The 19220-nt window shown below is 44.9% G+C and overlaps 1 protein-coding gene across 2 annotated transcripts in view; it reads left to right on the plus strand.

Annotated features, from left to right (window-relative positions):
* The first annotated feature begins 132 nt into the window (after positions 1-132).
* The window catches only part of cnnm4a (cyclin and CBS domain divalent metal cation transport mediator 4a), a 36733-nt gene continuing 17645 nt past the window's right edge, over positions 133-19220 (plus strand). For both annotated transcript variants that reach the window (XM_033645971.2, XM_033645972.2), the window contains exons 1-4: positions 133-1685; positions 15879-16022; positions 17404-17538; positions 17967-18136. In XM_033645971.2, the coding sequence (XP_033501862.2) occupies positions 191-1685; positions 15879-16022; positions 17404-17538; positions 17967-18136 (1944 nt within the window). In that variant the 5' untranslated portion in view covers positions 133-190. The remainder of the gene's footprint in view (positions 1686-15878; positions 16023-17403; positions 17539-17966; positions 18137-19220) is intronic.

The raw sequence follows: 19220 nt of genomic DNA on the forward strand, positions 1-19220 counted from the left end.
AGGTGTGTGTGTGTGTTCACATGCTGCAGAAACACAGCATCAGAATATTATCAGCTGGGACAGAGAGGAGGAAGAGGAGGAGGAAGGGGGAGTTTGTTTATTAGCTCTACCTGCCGCTGTCCGGTAGGCGGTGATAACGGGGGTGTGTGTGATGGACCGGCGGGGGGCGGAGCCGCTCGGACATGAGTAAATGACGTCAGCCCCCAGGTCGCCGAGCAGTGAAACAAACATGGCGACAGAATGGAGCGGGCAGCAGGGTTACATTCTCACTGTCATCATATTCCTGTGGAGCGCGGTCGGCGGCCGCACGGAGACCGCGGCGTCCGGCGTCAGCAGCGGCAGCCAGGTGCTCGGCATGCGGCTGGAGAGGAGCGACAAGCCGGCCGGCACCAATGACGACGGTGTCATCCAGGTGACTGAGGAGAGCGCCGTGCAGCTCCGGTTTTACGGGGTGCAGCTCCACTCGGGCGCCTGGACGCAGATCCGCTTCACGGAGCTGGCGGACGGCGGCGGCGGCGGGGACGAAGCGGAGGATGAGGAGGAGGCGGTGGCGGCGGCGAGGGGCGGCAGCGGCATGATGGTGATGGAGCCGCCGGACAGGACTTGCGTTGATTTCACGAAGGACATCAGCGTCGAGACCTTCATGAACGTGAGCAGCCGGGGCACGTCGGGGCTGCTCACCGTGCACATTAAGCCGCTCCGCAAGAGCGAGCCGCGGAAGGAGTACGCCCTGTGCACGCGGAGCGCGGACGGGAGCAGGTGGGTGCTGCTGGGGGACAGTGATGGCAGGGTGCTGGTGGTGGAGGAGAAGAAGTCGCTGCTGCCCATGTGGCTGCAGGTGATCCTCATCTCGTGCCTGCTCGTGCTCTCCGGGATGTTCAGCGGGCTCAACCTGGGGCTCATGGCGCTCGACCCCATGGAGCTGCGCATCGTGCAGAGCTGCGGCACCGACAAGGAGAAGAAGGACGCGCGGAAGATCGAGCCCATCCGCAGCAAAGGGAACTACCTGCTGTGCTCTCTGCTGCTCGGGAACGTCCTGGTCAACACCACCCTCACCATCCTGCTGGACGACCTGACCGGCTCCGGGCTGGGCGCGGTGGTGGCCTCCACCATCGGCATCGTCATCTTCGGGGAGATCGTCCCGCAGGCGCTGTGCTCGCGCCACGGGCTGGCCGTGGGCGCCAACACCATCCTGCTCACCAAGTTCTTCATGTTCCTCACCTTCCCGGTGTCCTTCCCCGTCAGCAAGCTGCTGGACGTCCTGCTGGGCCAGGAGATCGGCACCGTGTACAACCGGGAGAAGCTGGTGGAGATGCTCAAGGTGACGGAGCCCTACAACGACCTGGTGAAGGAGGAGCTCAACATGATCCAGGGCGCGCTCGAGCTCAGGACCAAGACCGTGGAGGACGTCATGACCCCCATCGCGCACTGCTTCATGATCCAGGCGGACGCCGTGCTGGACTTCAACACCATGTCTGAGATCATGGAGAGCGGCTACACGCGCATTCCCGTGTACGACGACGAGAGGACCAACATCGTGGACATCCTGTACGTCAAGGACCTGGCCTTCGTGGACCCGGACGACTGCACCACCCTGAAGACCATCACCAAGTTCTACAACCACCCGGTGCACTTTGTGTTCCACGACACCAAGCTGGACGCCATGTTGGAGGAGTTCAAGAAAGGTGAGGTCATGGTGTCACACCTGGGGAGGCTGCGTCACACACACACTTCCTGTCCCCTCTTCCTCCTCCTCCTCCTCCTCCCTGCAGGCTGTGTGTGTATCGATCAGCTCTATTGACAGCTGGAACATCACAGCCTACATTTTCAAAATATGGTCATTGATTTTTAAGGTCATACACACTCACCAGGGGGGCAACCTGTGGCTCTGGGGCCACATGGGGCCCCTCTGCTGTGGCCCCCTGTAACTCTGACGTTTATTTTCACAACCTTTATTTTAGGATTTTCACTATAAAACAAACGCTCAGTGCATCATCTGAACAGCTCAGTCACAAATATCTCCTTTCTCATTATCTTCTATTTTTTGTTGTATATTTTAGCCACAGCCCAACAGGTGAGATCTGACGTCCACCTCACTGCAGCACATCGTTTGGCAATAACCAGAATGATTTCTGTGAGCTGGAACACTTCTGTCTGATATTATAATTTGACAGGTTGCCCCAAAGACACTTATAGACAGCTTAACAGCTGAAACACAGACATTACTACGAGAGCAACATCTCTCACCTCTCCCATGGATTACAACAGCAGAAGGGGAGAGGTAAGGCGGGAGACACCTCTTATAGGTGGGGTAAAAGGTGAACATATTGACTACGGAGGCCTGAGAGGGTCAGGTAATAACAACTGAGACTAATTTTTTGTAATTCTAGGGTGTGAATGTAACAGGGTCAGTTATACAGCAGTAAAATGTGCAGGGCTGAAATGATTCCTCAAGTAACTCCAACTAGTCTATACCCATTATGTACAGCATACCATACCATGACTTAGTCATACCAAACATTAGAAAACACCAACATTGGTCCACAGGGGGAGCCACAGCGATCGGTCGCATTTTAGCCATTTTGAAGCATTTTTCTGTTGTTATAGCGCCACCCAGTTGCCAATTAGAGTTAAATTTCTCCAGTCACCTTGAGGCGTCCTGTTCTACATATCTACCAAGTTTAGTAAAAATCCATATGGCGGTTAGGCCTAGATAAGAAATGAGCTCTCTAGCGCCCCCATTTTGTTTGATGGGCTCAATAATGGAGGGGTCCCCTCAGATTATGTGTGGTCATATGCCTACAAAGTTGCGTGGTGATGGGTGAAACCCTTGAGATGTTATACACCTTTATGTGATGAGCCACGCCCTCCGCAATATTCATTGCCTTATAGAAGCTCAGTTTTAGTAAGTTTTCCAACTTTTGCCAAGAGGGAACTTTAGATATTGGTCCCTAGATTATGTTCACCCAGTTTCATGCAGATCGCTCAAACTTCCTAGGAAGAGATCCATTTGAAGTGTTTTTCAAAAAATTCAAAATGGCGGAAAATCTATATAAGCGGAAGTTATGGGTTCTTGAGGCAAATGTGTTCCTCATGAGGAGAGGCATCTCTGTGCAAAGTTTCATGTCTCTACCACATACGGGGCATGAGATATGCCCATTCAAAGTTTGACATTTCAATGGGTTGCTATAGCGCCCCCCTTTGGCCAATTGATGTAATATTGCTTCATTGGCATCCTCCCATGACCCTCTACCACTGTGCCAAATTTCACATGGATTGACCAAGTCAGTGAGGAGAAAAACGTGGAACACACACACACACACACACACACACACACACAGTTTTCGTCATTAAGATAATTTGATTACTAAAAAGCCTCGAGGCAAATTATTCTCACACACAGTAGAAAAGTACAGATCAAGAACAGCAGGTATATTAATGTGGATCACAGTCAGTAGGGTCAGCAGTGTGAAGCACCACAGTGAATGAGTCTAAACTACTCAGTCATAGGAACTTACAGTACGATAATTATTAAGGCAAAGTAATAAGTAAAATAATTAATTACACTCTGAAGTCACAGAGTCGTACGTCGGACAGCTTTGTACAGAAGGCTCCACCACGTTCAACTGAGCAGCAGCTGAGTTTACAGACGGCAGACGCATCATTTGATCCGTCACAGCTGGTGAAGTTCAAACTGCAGACAAATGTTTCTGCAATTAGAGCAATAAAAATGTTAAATTTGAAAAAAATGAAACACATTTGTTGCTCATTTCTCTCACTTTTATTACGTTCTTTTATATATTACTGTTGCAGTTAAATAAAGCCAAAGTAGTTTAATAAAAACACGCAGTATTTCTTATCTGATTACTCGAATAATTACCAGAATAATCGATAGAATACTCGATTACTAAAAGAGTCGATAGCTGCAGCCCTAAATATGTGTGACAAAGTCAAATCTACATTTTTAATATTAAGTATTATAATTACACAACATTAGTTTCAGTTGTTATTACCTGACCCTCTCAGGCCTCCATAGTCAATATGTGGAACCTTTGATACTCAAGTTATCGTACATTCACCTTTGGGTGTCTCCCACCTTACCTCTCCCCTTCTGCTGTGGTGCTCCATGGGAGAGGGGCTCGAGTTCATATGGTCGTAACTGAGGGAGGATTTTGTTTTCACCTCTCGCTGTCAGCTGTCAGGAATAATCAGAGATCACCTCCGCAGATATCCACAGCCTGGACCTCTTTATATCAACACAATGCAGACATCACCAGAGTCCACCGGTTACATATGATCCAACTGATCATATTTCCACATGTATTCTGTCTCCACTCCGTGTTAAGACCATGTGTGTGTCTTTCTGACGAGATAACTTATAGTTGGTCCCAGTGGATACCTCAGGTCCCCTGGTTTAATATGACACCTGTGTCGTCACTGCAGCTTTAAAACTGAGCTGATACAGCAGGTTGTATTTGCTGACATCAGTCTGCCTCACCTCTGACCCTCAGCTTCACCTGTCATACCTGGGACTATTATTGTCAGTGAGTAAACTGTTGAACTTGATCCACTTTAAGGGTCAACCACAGACCTTTCATGGGCCCCCCCTGGCCTTGGGCCTGGTTCGTCTGTACCCTTTGACCCCCCCTGATGGCGGGCCTGGTGACGGGTGCAGATGGTACCATGACCTTGATTTCCCACCTGTAGTAAGAAAAGCTGCCTCTCTGTGTACGACGGACTCTGATTGAGAGAATTTTTTTGAATATTGTATTTTCCAATTGATTTATTAATAGACATTAAAAAATAAATCACCAAGGCTAGAGAAGCCTTTAGTTGCCCAAATCCAGAAGTCAGGGTCTGTAAAGGCCCTGACACACCAAGCCGACGGTCGGCCGTCGACCAAAGCTGGGCCGTCGGTGAGCGTCTGTCGCCCTAGTTTTTGCAGTGTGTCCCGCACCATCGGCACTTTGGCGTCGGCGGCTTTTCTGCCGATTGAGCATGTTGAATCAGCGGCAGAGCTCGTCGGTGAAAGAGATCACTCTGATTGGCTGTTCAGGTTTTATTTCCTCGCCCCTGTAGCGAGTGAATCTGCCTGTAGTGAAACCGGGGCTAACCGGTGCTTCCTCCTCAGGCTCCACTTCACTCAGCTGCCCCACAGACCCGCTGCTTCTTCACACTTTAACCTGAATAACAAACCGGAGCTAGCTGGGAGCGGCTAGCGGAGCGTTAGCCGCAGCATGACCGGAGGGAAGCACAGCCAGTTAGCCTCCGCTAGTCTCTGAGCTAGCCCCGGCTCTCCGTTTGGATCCAACCGGAGCACCGAGCCCTGGTTTGTTATTCAGGTTAAAGTGGGAAGAAGCAGCGGGTTTATCGGGCAGCTGAGTGAAGTGGAGCCTGCGGAGGAAACACCGGGACCGTCTGGATGTAATAGTCGGTGGAGGTGCTGCGGTGATCGGCTGCACAGATAGGAAACCCCTCGGCTGACAGGATGTACCACTCTCTCACTCCGCTCTCTCTCACGCAGGCGCAGAACATACGTGCTACTTGGCCGTCGGATGTAGTCCGTGTAGTGTGTTCAAATGCAACTGACACAGGGCGACGTGAGGCGACGTAGACGATGCAACAATTGGCTTTCGTCGCCGCTAGTTCTTTGATGTCTGTTTGGTGTGTCCGCACCTTTACACCTGACAGGACATCAAGATTATCACATATTGGAGCAAAGACAAAGGAGATTTGAGATCTGCCCTCTGGGTGTTTTATACAGCTGACATTGAAGCAGCAGAACAAATGTAATGCAACAAATACCCACTAATAAGCATATTGTGGTCCTGATGATGCACGTGTTCTGACACAGGAAGATGTCATCATTAATTACCAGCTCTTCTCTGTTTTATCTTCATCATTTTATTTTAGAAAACAATTCTGCATACCCTATTCTCCACCCTGTATGACGGCCATGAACTGTTAACTGCAACAAGGGTTCTTTAACTTTATCTTGATACCCAAAAGTCACGTTATAGTGTCCTAAAATACTTATTATATATATATATATTTGCAGGTTGACATTTATAACTCAAAATGTGATCAACAAATTAATTAATTATGATGTAATATTATAGGGTAAGACTGTATTGATCCCAGGAGGGGGAATTCACAGCCTGGCATTATATTAAAGCCATAAGCAGCGATGCACGATATGTATTTTTTGCCGATGTCTAATGTGCCGATAACAACTCATATTGCCGATAACTGATACCGATATCGATACAACCACTTTTGTCTCCACCTAACTTTAGTGATCGTCAAGTCTCTTCTGTAGCAGAATCAACATCATATTATACATGTATACTGTTATTGTGACGGCCCACCAGCAGATGGAGACATCAAATACAATACTTTACAGTGCATGTACGGAGTCACATACCTGGGTTCACATGTTTTTAGCATGTAACAAAAAGCCTTCGTATTTAACAGCGCTGTATGGACGCAGATCTTTGCACAGGAAGTAGGTGATGGACTGTGTTTTTTTCTGATGGTAGTTTTGTCGAGCTCAGTGTGCCTAGTGTTGGTTGATCTTTAGCGTTAGCTTGGCCGTCAGCGGCTAACCTCTATCTGCGGATGGTGGAGTGTGAGCTGAGCCCTCATGGTCGTAGTATTCCCACAGCATTTTATTTTCATATGACACTGCTTGTAAATCACATGAGTCATATCCAAGTCCTCCTCCTGTGTTAGAAAATCCAAAATAAGTCCAGATATTTGAGTTAAAAGCAGACGGAGCATTTCTGTTTTCTGTCTCTGGTGCCTCCATCTTTGTTTTGATGAACTTCCTGCCAAATGCCGCTGACTGAGACCTCTGCTGACCTCACCAGGAAAAAAAATTCAGCACCATCTAGTGGACAGAAAAAGCAACTGATTTAATTATTCTAGGACCAAAAGTTGGATTAAAAGATCAACACTTGGCGTCCGTGTATCGCCAATATCGCCATGCAGAATATTGCAATCCTCTGCTGTATCGATTTCCCCCCACCCCTAATATTTATCACAATACTCAGCATATCGCAAACTATTTAAAATTGCAATAATATCGTAACGTGACTTAAGTATCGTGATAATACCGTGGATCTTCTGGTGATACCCACCCCTTTTTCTGGCCTGCACGATTCAAGTATTGTTTTAAAAGGCTCCAGTTGCTGTTTTACATTCACTTAAGTTTTGTTTTCTCAGTCAGCCATTGGAGAAAAAAGTACAATGTCAGGTCCATATTGCAATGAATTGTGGGTTATTAAATCAGTGAATTCTGCTAAGGTCTGCACTCCAGGCGGACTCTTTGGAAGTCTGCAGAAGGTCCGCTTTAGGCCCCTTGAGGACTGGATGAACTGTAGATTTGGAGCTCTCAGCTCCCAGACTTGCTGGGAACACACCCTCAAAGTCTGAAGTGTGGACATTTGGATTCAGCCTTGACGTGACCCACTGTGCGTTTAAAAAACTCTGCACTCCATCATGTGCTGTTTCCTTTATTGGCTCCATCAGAGTTTGATCTGATCTGGCAGCAGGTTTGTCTCCAGCAGCAGATTTCACTGATGATCAGCTTCAGTCACAGAGCAGGAACTAATCAGTGAAATCAGCTGCTGTGTTCATCGTGTGTGAGTGATGGGATGAAAATGTGTGCGTTCAGGCGCACCGGATTACTGCGGGAAATCTCAGTGTTGATATCCACACCTTCAACACAAAGCTGGTATCATGACAGTGACGCACCTGCAGGGAATTAAAGCTTATTGTGATGGTGATGATGGTGATGATGATGATAAGGCTGTTTGAAGGTATCAGATGCTTTTCTTCACATTTTTAACGCATCAAAACACACACCGATTATTTTGATCAGATTAATAGAGCTGAGCATTTGATTCTCTTCTGTGTTATAAACAGTGTTGGACAAGTTACTCTCAAAATGTAATATAATATAATATCTTCTCAACTTGAGGAAATCTACCAGGTCTGTAAGCGGACAGGATGATGGGGGGTTAGGGGACTTCCATTCTACCAAATTTCCACCACTGTCCACCACAGTCAGAGTAGTCACATCCTCTGGAGCCCCAAACTGTGCTATCAGAGAACAGGGCTGCAAATCCATTTTTAAAATTACAGACAAGGTTCCAGAAACGTTGGCCCAGAGGCTCTTTAGTTTGGGACAAATATAGAACATATGAGCAAAGTCTGCAGGCGTTATCGCAGCAGTCACATTGATGTTGACTTTACACGGACGAGGGTCATGTTGTTCAATACAGTTCATTTCAAATCCAGTGCTGCACGTCATGTGTTCACAAACAGCGGTCACCACTTTGGATTAAAATCACCTGATTATATTAATTACAGTGTGATGATATAGAACCATTGAACAGCCTAAACCTTTTTAGATAAATGACTAGTCTTGGACACAGGAAGTCAGGCAGACATAACTCAACTTTACTTACCTTTCATACAAACATGCAGCCCAAAGTGCTTCACATGGCAAACTTGGAATGACACAGACACAAGACAATGAAAAAGCAAACCAACCACAAACAGGAGGTAAAAACCAATGGTTAAAAATCAAGACTGTTGATGTTACTCCACATTAAAAGCCAGATTGAAAAGATAGGTCTTTAATTTACGTTTAAAAATACAGAGAGCGCGTTACACCTTCTGATATCCAGAGGCAGTGAATTCCACAGTTTAGGGAGTAAAGGTGCTCTCAGCAGGACTTTTATGAGACACGAGGAACATTGAAAAGTAAAGCAGTGGAGGATCTCAATGATCTAGCTACAACATAAAATGATAAAAAAGAAATCTCAGATGTATGGAGGGGTGAGGTCATATAAGCTTTATAAAAAGTAAAAGAACTTTAAAATCAATTCTAAAAGGTATGTGATCCATTTTCCTTGTTTAGTCGGATCATGGGGAGTACCACCAGTTGGTCCAGGAGCTTCTCCTCCATGATGGACGTTTCCAGGCATATTTTAGTTTGACTCTAGCCTGGAAATCCAGACCCAAATCTAGATAGATTTAGGGTCTGGCTATGAGTAATGCAAATGGCCCAATTCAAGGGGCGGCACCAAGCATGCATTTGAAAATATCACTGCACACAATTGGATAACACTACGACCAATCAGAGCAATACACAGGCTGACGTATCCAGAGCTTAGCTACCAGCGGAGCTAACTGGTAGATTAGACTCTTGCCGTATCCGGTCGGCAAAACAGCAAAAACGTCCTTCTTGCAAAGGAAAGATTCGAGCGCCGTCTTCTGTTCCTGTTTTAGAGAAAAAGCCAAGTCTAACTCGTTCATTGTAGCGGCCAAAGCCGTTTCAAACAACTGGTGTTCATCCGTAGCCATCTTGCAATGTTTACTGACTGATTCCAGACTTCGTCGTCGCAGCGCTGTCGTCATCTGTTTAGCTCGCCTCTGGCCCGCCTATATCAGATACACCGATGTGATTGGTGCAGCTCGGCTCCAACGGCATGGGTAATGAGCATCATTACTGATTGACAGAGTGACACGCTGAGCAAATTCAAATTGTGCTCTCGCAAGAACTCTGGATTTCCAGGGTAGTTTGACTTGGGGGCAGTTTGACAACCTGATGTCTATCGTCAGGCCGTATAGCTCTGGGTATCCAGCAACCACTACCACCAGTTTCTCCTCCATTGTTTACCAACTGTAAATTTGTTGTTGTGACCAGCACAGAAGGCCCGCCTCTCAAATCATCCCATTGGACAATGGGGAAAAAGCTAACAAAAGAAGAGATGATGTGGGGCGCATTTCTGCTCTGAGTTAAAGTTTATTCAACTCGAGGAGTTCGGACTGCTCCGACAAAAACGCCAGCTGCCTAGAACGCAGAAATGTGAAGTGCGTCGCAACACAAAAACAGCGAGCAAAACACTTCGTTCTCATTAAATACAATCACAAAAAGGCGCCTCCAGCTGCTAAAATGCTTTCTGTGTGATCGGATCCTTAACACGCAAAAGCAGAACGGGACACGTTGTAGACGTTGCAGTGTATTAATGGAAACACTGAACATGATAACGGCATCACCCAGATGTGCCAGTCACTGGTAGTCTGTAAAGACATGACAACACACAACCACCTTCAGATAAACAGTTTATTTTGGATAGTAACATGTGATATTACTTTTCTACTGCTAAAATGTAATATCTCTGTAAGACGTTACCCTCAACACTGGTTATAAATCTTAAAATCATCTGTTAGTTGCTGTGGAACTGTGTGCACATGCATGAGTCTTGTGTAGCCATAAATAGACGTAGACATCCCAAAGCATCTCTATTAATCCTACCATCTATAGAATGTCACAAAAAGTGAAAAATGTTTGTCATATCTTCCCAGACACCGAGGTGGAGTCTTTAAATGTTTAGTTTTTGTTCGACCAACTGTCTAAACCCACAAAAGATTCAGTTTATGATCATATAAGACAAAGAAAAACATCAAATCTTCAACATTTTAGAAGCTGGATAATCGAATATTTTTCAGTTTCTGTCTTGAAAAAAGGCAGAAAAATTGATGAAGTGGTTATTGAAATAGTTAAAGTTAAATCAATCTGGCTGACAGACTGATTGTTTAAGCTCTTGGTGTTCAGTCACTGTTAATGGAAGAAGGTCTCCCTCAATTTCAAGGTTGAAACCAGCTCCTGTTTCTGCTGCTGAAGTGCCCTGAAGCAAAGACACCAATATAAACCTGCTGTAGGGCGTTTGACCTCTGACCTCCCTGTGAGGGGAACACAGTTTATATGAGGTCTGTGTGTTCTGCTTTCAGAGCAGCTGGTGATGATGATGATGATGATGATGCTGTTGGATGATGTCAGAGGCTGTTTGGCTGCAGCACTGTGCTGCTGACTGTACACAACATGCCAACAGGCCTGTTTGTGTGTTTGGTGACAGTGGCTGATGTTTGCAGGCAGGATGACTCAGAGCGGCCGGCTCAGCACCGACTTCTGCTCTGTACTGGGCTGTTTATGTACGGTGGCCCTGACCATCCATCTTTTTCTTTTTTGGGGGGAGCCAGAAGTGACCATATTTGGACGAGAGGGTGGAGCAGTGGAACTTTTATGATTTCCATTGGTGTTTTACAGGTATCTAAGAAACACATAAGTGTATCCTAGAGCCCTAATTCCAACTCATCTTTAACCTCCCAAGCTACTAAGCCAGCCTGGGAGAGCGACTTGGACACACTATTGACGACCTGGAATGGAAGTGTGGAGCCATGCTGTGGAAATATATATTTGCAACTGACCTATGGCTAAGCCACGCCCCCTCCTCTCACTTGGACAAACTATCAACATTCAGTGAGCGGCGCTATGGCAGGTGTCACAGTACACGGCATTTCACAGGAGGCAACTGATGATTTTTGGAGACATAACGATCAGATGTCATTGAGAAGTAACCAAAAGGGCCTAAACTACGCATTGGAGGGATATATTCATCATTTTATTGTTGAGAAGGTCGATGAAAAGCTTAAATTACAAGCCAAAATTTACAGGTCACAGTGTACGCTTGTGAACCGCATCTGGTTGCCGTCACCATCAAAGACAACAAGTTAAAGTGCCACTGAAGTTAAGGTTTTTGGCTCAGAATATGAGAAAAGGATAACGGCCTTTTTACCATCTTTACCAAGAGTGTCTCTCCGTTAGTTTGGTGCTACAGTATTTACACTGAATCATTCAGCATAACGTTTGCCAACCTTTGTTATCTCTGCCATTACAGATAAGTTAATGAAGCTAAGCTCCAGAAGTTAACGTTAGCTTAACTAGAGCCCTTTGGACAACAGCTAACAATGATGTACGATCACCAAAGTACAAAACTAGAACAAAATAGGCTAATGAACTCCCAGCAAACAAGGTGACATGATGAACAACGCAGCTAGGAGCTAACGTTAGGCTAACTTTAGCTAACGTTAGCTAGAGATGTTAAAGATAACTTTATATTTCTTTCCAGCAAAGTGACAATATGTTGCCTCAAACACAATGTTGACTTACCTTAGAACAGATGTAGACATCATTGTTAATCTTATTCACGTTGAGTTGATGTTGTGGTCTAACGTTACCACACAACTTTATCCAAAGGAGACACTTTTCTCGGTTGAGATGTGGTTTAAAGTGTAAAAAATACACCTGGTCGCCCAGCCTCTCAGGATACCTTGTGTCAGAGTTGCATGTACCCCATGCACACCGTTTGACCATTTTTAAACTTCAAATCTCAGAAAAAGCTCATAAAACCGAACAAACTGACTTTCTGTAATGCATTTCAATGGACGTCCAGGCAGAGAATGTCCCAGTGTATGGGAATGGCTATACGCACTGTGATTGGCTCATCACGTGTGAGGGCGGGACTTAACCATAGGTCAATTCAACCAAAACTCAGTTCAGAATTTTACACCGCTTATATGACACCTGCTCTCAAAAATAAAATGGATGCTAATGTTTCTCCTCCCTGCTGTAACATTAGACCCTATGTGCCTCCTACTGGGTCGTATTACAAATATCAAACACTAGACTCTTTAATCTTTTGACTTTTACTGCCAGGAAAAATATTCTGCTCTTCTGGACCAAGGACGAAGCTCCAACTAAAAAGTCGTGGCACAGTCTTATAATGTTTGTCTGTCTGTCCGTCCCATTCTCATGAACACGATATCTCAAGAACGCCTTGAGGGAATTTTTCCAAATTTGGCACAAATGTCCACTTGGACTAAACAACGATCTGATTAGATTGTGGTGGTCGAAGGTCAAAGGTTAAGGTCACCATGACCTCGTTTGTTGCATTCTTGTGAACATAATATCTGAAGAATACATTAAGGGAATTTCTTCAACATCAGGTCGACCCTCACTGGCCCCGCCCCCATATAACCCTACGCTACATCATGAATATCATTATTCAGAGACGTGCTCCAGACTGGGTTGCCAGGTAACAATTCAAATAATTGCTGACTGTAGCATCACATGGCGAGCAGTTATTAATAAGTTTAACAACAAAGTCAAGGCCTTTTAAAAGCTCGGTGTTAGATGTTAGCCGCTGCTGCTAATTAGCTCATGCTAACACTCTGGAGAAGGTCCCTCAGCGCTTTGTGTAACCTGTGTCAGGTGGACAGAGATCAGACACTCGGTGCAGTCCTGTTGTCTTCCTGTGAACTCTGAAAGACGTCCACACGTGACATGTGTTGTCCTCTAGACAGCGTGCTGCAGTTGTTGTTCTTCTTCTCTGTGTTTGTTGGCATCTCACGTGTACCACCACCCAGTGTGTCGGGTGTGTAGATGCTGCCCTTGTTAAGTCAATGAAAGCAGTCTGGCTTCGTTTTATTGGTGGTATTTATCGGCCTCATATGTAAATATATATATATATATATATATATATATATATATACAGTACAGGCCAAAAGTTTGGACACACCTTCTCATTCAATGCGTTTTCTTTATTTTCATGACTATTTACATTGTAGATTCTCACTGAAGGCATCAAAACTATGAATGAACACATGTGGAGTTATGTACTTAACAAAAAAAGGTGAAATAACTGAAAACATGTTTTATATTCTAGTTTCTTCAAAATAGCCACCCTTTGCTCTGATTACTGCTTTGCACACTCTTGGCATTCTCTCCATGAGCTTCAAGAGGTAGTCACCTGAAATGGTTTCCACTTCACAGGTGTGCCTTATCAGGGTTAATTAGTGGAATTTCTTGCTTTATCAATGGGGTTGGGACCATCAGTTGTGTTGTGCAGAAGTCAGATTAATACACAGCCGACAGCCCTATTGGACAACTGTTAAAATTCATATTATGGCAAGAACCAATCAGCTAACTAAAGAAAAACCAGTGGCCATCATTACTTTAAGAAATGAAGGTCAGTCAGTCCGGAAAATTGCAAAAACTTTAAATGTGTCCCCAAGTGGAGTCGCAAAAACCATCAAGCGCTACAACGAAACTGGCACACATGAGGACCGACCCAGGAAAGGAAGACCAAGAGTCACCTCTGCTTCTGAGGATAAGTTCATCCGAGTCACCAGCCTCAGAAATGGCAAGTTAACAGCAGCTCAGATCAGAGACCAGATGAATGCCGCACAGAGTTCTAGCAGCAGACCCATCTCTAGAACAACTGTTAAGAGGAGACTGCGCGAATCAGGCCTTCATGGTCAAATAGCTGCTAGGAAACCACTGCTAAGGAGAGGCAACAAGCAGAAGAGATTTGTTTGGGCCAAGAAACACAAGGAATGGACATTAGACCAGTGGAAATCTGTGCTTTGGTCTGATGAGTCCAAATTTGAGATCTTTGGTTCCAACCGCCGTGTCTTTGTGAGACGCAGAAAAGGTGAACGGATGGATTCCACATGCCTGGTTCCCACTGTGAAGCATGGAGGAGGAGGTGTGATGGTGTGGGGGTGTTTTGCTGGTGACACTGTTGGGGATTTATTCAAAATTGAAGGCACACTGAACCAGCATGGCTACCACAGCATCCTGCAGCGACATGCCATCCCATCCGGTTTGCGTTTAGTTGGACGATCATTTATTTTTCAACAGGACAATGACCCCAAACACACCTCCAGGCTGTGTAAGGGCTATTTGACCAAGAAGGAGAGTGATGGAGTGCTGTGGCAGATGACCTGGCCTCCACAGTCACCGGACCTGAACCCAATCCAGATGGTTTGGGGTGAGCTGGACCGCAGAGTGAAGGCAAAGGGGCCAACAAGTGCTAAACACCTCTGGGAACTCCTTCAAGACTGTTGGAAAACCATTTCAGGTGACTACCTCTTGAAGCTCATGGAGAGAATGCCAAGAGTGTGCAAAGCAGTAATCAGAGCAAAGGGTGGCTATTTTGAAGAAACTAGAATATAAAACATGTTTTCAGTTATTTCACCTTTTTTTGTTAAGTACATAACTCCACATGTGTTCATTCATAGTTTTGATGCCTTCAGTGAGAATCTACAATGTAAATAGTCATGAAAATAAAGAAAACGCATTGAATGAGAAGGTGTGTCCAAACTTTTGGCCTGTACTGTATATATATCGTGCATCCCTACTTTGAACAGAGCTAAGCAAACTGTTTCCCCTGTTTTCAGTCTTCATGCTAAGTTAACTGATTGTAGCTCCATATTAAGCCGTCACTCGCGCTCACATACATGCAGACGTCCAGGCTTCAGTGAGGAGCCCACAGATAGACGCTGCTGCTGTTGTTGGTTTCTTGATGCCAACTAACTGTGGCATGTTGGCGTCATGGCCGCCTCCCTCCTGTTCAGCAGATAACGTGCACTTCACTCAGCTGTCCCTGGCAGCCATCCAGTGATGATGTCAGGTGTGCTTGTGACCACGCTGTGCTGCAGAGCTGCAAACACTTAGCCTACTGAGCACGAGCGAGTGGAGCGGTCTCATATGTGTTTTAATGAGAGGATTAATGTTTTGTCTCTTTCTTCTCAGCCCCCTCCCCTCTTCCCCCCCTCTCCTCTTTATCTCTGTTTTGGCAGCTCTTTTTTCTGCAAAGCTCTTAGTCCAGTCTGGGCTATATTAAGGCATCAATCTGTCCTCGGCAGGATAAATCCACCGGCAGATCGAACAGCAGCGTCACTGCAGCCTCCGAAATAGAAAAACAAGAAAGGCTGTTTTCATGTAGCCGAATGTGTTTGAAGTTTCGGAGGCTGCAGTCAAACTTCCCCTCCTCCCCTTCCTCCTCCTCCTCCTTCCCTCCTCCTCCTCTTCCTCCGCTCCCTCCGCTCCCTCCGCCCTCCTGTTTGATGCTGCCCTACTTTCCTGATTCAGATTGTGGGGATGTGAGATGTTTTTATTGGCTCTCAGCAGTGCACTCATGCGTCCTTGTTTGTAACCTTCAGGTGATCTCTTTCTGCTGCAGGTAAATCCCACCTGGCCATCGTCCAGAAAGTGAACAACGAAGGGGAGGGAGATCCGTTCTACGAGGTGCTGGGATTGGTCACGCTGGAGGACGTCATCGAGGAGATCATCAAGTCGGAGATCCTGGATGAGTCTGACCTTTACAGTGAGTCAGCTGTTGCTGGTGGCCGGGCCGTGGGACAGATACAAAGTCACACACAAACACAAACAAACAAACAAATAAACAAACTCTGAAGTGGTTCTTTAAGGGAAAAAACTTTAACCAGTTTTATGTCTCTGCGCTGGTGATGGTCGAAGGCGTTAGGTTTTCAAGTTGTGCGTCCGTCTATCCCATTCTTGTGAATATGATAAATCAAAAAAACACCTCGAGAGAATTTCTAAAAATTTGGCACAAACATTCATTTTGAGCCAGGATGAACTGATTAGATTTTGGTGGTCAGAGGTCAAAGGTTAAGGTTAATAGGATCTTTGTCTGTGCTATTCTCATGAACATATCATCTCAAAAAAATGCCTTGAGGGAATTTATTCAAATGTGGCACAAACATCCACTTGGACTTAAATGAACTGACAAGAATGTGGTGGTCAGATGTCAAAGGCCAGCATTAAAACAACTTTGCATCTGTGTCATTTTAGTGAACACAATATCTCAAGAAGGCCTTAGGGGGAAGTTCCTCAAATTTGGCACAAACGTTCACTTGGACACAGGGATGATGTGATTAGAATTTTGTTGTCAAAGATTAAGGACGAGGTCAATGTGACCTGCACGTGTCCCATTCTTGTGAACACAATATTTCTGGAATGCTTTGAGGGAATTTCTTCGAATTCGGCACAAACGTCCACTATGAGCCTGGATGATCTGATTAGATTTTGATGGTCAGAGGTCAAAGGTCAAGGTTAATAGGACTTTTGTCTGTGCCATTCTCATGAACATGATATCTCAGAAATGCCTTGGGGAAATTTATCCAAATGTGGCACAAACGTCCACTTGGACTTAAATGAACTGACAAGAATGTTGTGGTCAAATGTCAAAGGCCAGTGTTAATACAACTTTGCGCCCACTTGGACACGGGAATGATGTGATTAGAATTTTGTTGTCAAAGATTAAGGACGAGGTCAGTGTGACCTGCATATGTCCCACTCTTGTGAACACAATATTTCTGGAATGCTTTGAGGGAATTTCTTCGAATTTGGCACAAACGTCCACTATGAGCCTGGGATAAACTGATTAGATTTTGGTGATCAAACGTCAAGGTCACTGTGACCTCACAAAATATGTTTTTGGCCATAACTTAAGAAATTGTAAGCTAATTATGACAAAACCTCACACAAATGTCAAACAGGATAAAATGATGAAGTGAAGACATTTTATATCCCAAATGTCAAAGGTCAGCTTCACTGTTTCATCATCATGTTCTGTATAAAACACTTTTCTGGCCGTTACTCAACGTCATATCTACGGTTAAATTTGTTATGTTTTTATCTGCAGTGAAACTCTTCTGCTAACTGCTCTGTCTTTCTTCCTGCAGCAGACAACAGAAACAGGAAAAAGGTTGACTCCAATAAAAACAAGCCCGATTTCTCGGCCTTCAAACAAGATGCCGACAGTCACGTGAAGATCTCTCCTCAGCTCATGCTGGCAGCTCATCGTTTCCTGGCTACAGGTGAGCCCTGAGGCGGGGGCGGAGGTGGCGGCCAATCTCACAGCGAGCAGCACTGATTTATTTCACTGTCCATCAGCTGACTGATTGTTTAATCCCCAGTTTCTGTGTCAGAGACACTGGTGTAAATTTATAACCTCAGTAGTTCTATTTTTATGTTTCTATCTTGTCTTGAGATATTTATATCATAATCTTGACATAACAAATGTTGTTTACCTGAGAAAACGGGATCATTTTCTTGAGATCATGAGATAACGCATAGACCGTAAAATAATCAGATTTCAGGTGTCAGGATTAAAGGCTTGTGACCTGACTTTTCAACCCACGATGGGTCAGTTATAAAAAAAAAAAAATCATCTTTATAAAGTACAGAAGTGATATTGTTGTTGTTTGTATTTGTTTTCTGACCCCTGTCTTCCTCCACCCCTCAGAGGTGTCGGTGTTCAGCCCGTTCCAGATCACAGAGAAAGTCTTACTGAGGGTCCTCAGACATCCGGATGTCATCCAGGAGCTCAAGTTCAACGAGAACGACAAACGCTCACCGCAGCACTTCCTTTACCAGAAAGGCAAACCTGTCGACTACTTCGTCCTCATTCTGCAGGTACACACCCACACACACACACACACACACTTTCTTAAATCTTTAATATTAATCTTTATGAGTTCACAGTGGTGAAGAAGTACTCAGATTGTTCACTTAAAGGTCCAGTGTGTCAGATTTAGGGGTTTTTAGTGGCATCTAGTGGTGATGCTGCAGATTGCAACCAGCTGAAACTTCTCCTGGTTAGAATTCCTTCTGAGTTCATTGTTCAGAGGTTTTTACCAGGAGCTGAATTATCCACAGAGGTCTCTTCCTCTCTGAAACAAACAGATCAGCTGATTCATTCACTGGTAAAAACACTCAACAAAGACTTTTCACGTTACAAATCAATGTTTTTCCAGTGCTTGTTGTGGAGGGGCTTCTAACTGTGGTGGCTGATGCGCAAACGCGAATGTCCCCATTGAATTAATTATGTAGAGCCAATGTTTGGTTTGTCCGTTCTGGGCTACTGTAGAAACATGGTGGTGCAACATGGTGATCTCTGTAGACGAGGACCTGCTCCATATGTGGATATAAACGACTCATGCTAAGGTAACGAAAACACAACAGTTTTTATTTTCAGGTGATTACACACTAAAGAAAACAGACTTACTATATTATATTTCATTTCTGCCAATAATCCCCCTCAATCCTTCACACTTTGAGTAAAAGTAGTAATGCCACGCCAGTTTTCTGACAAGTGGACAACCTGCTCTACCTCCTAAAGTACCAAAGGTAAAAGTATTTATTATGCAGATAATAATAATTACTGTTACTGTTATTAAACGTTTTATGTCCTAAAGACAGAGAAAATGTAAATGAATATTAGTAAAAACCTGCTATGGTCTGATTAATGTGATGAAAATGGAAAGAGGTGGCGGCTGGTGAACGGGTCATAATGACGTGAGATTAGACGCCACAGTTTAAACTGGTGACAAACAAGTTTATCTCGGGTCACTGCGTCAGTCTGCAGCAGGTATTAACACACATGCAGGTGCTAAACTCATCAGCCCGCTAAGACACGCCTGACTTAAGGTCATTAAGGTAATTTACTAAAAAAACGTCCTTGATGCTTTTGGTCTTTGTCACAGTTTAATTCAGCGCA

This window comes from Epinephelus lanceolatus, chromosome 19, assembly GCF_041903045.1.
Source record: "Epinephelus lanceolatus isolate andai-2023 chromosome 19, ASM4190304v1, whole genome shotgun sequence".
Lineage (NCBI taxonomy): Eukaryota > Metazoa > Chordata > Actinopteri > Perciformes > Serranidae > Epinephelus > Epinephelus lanceolatus.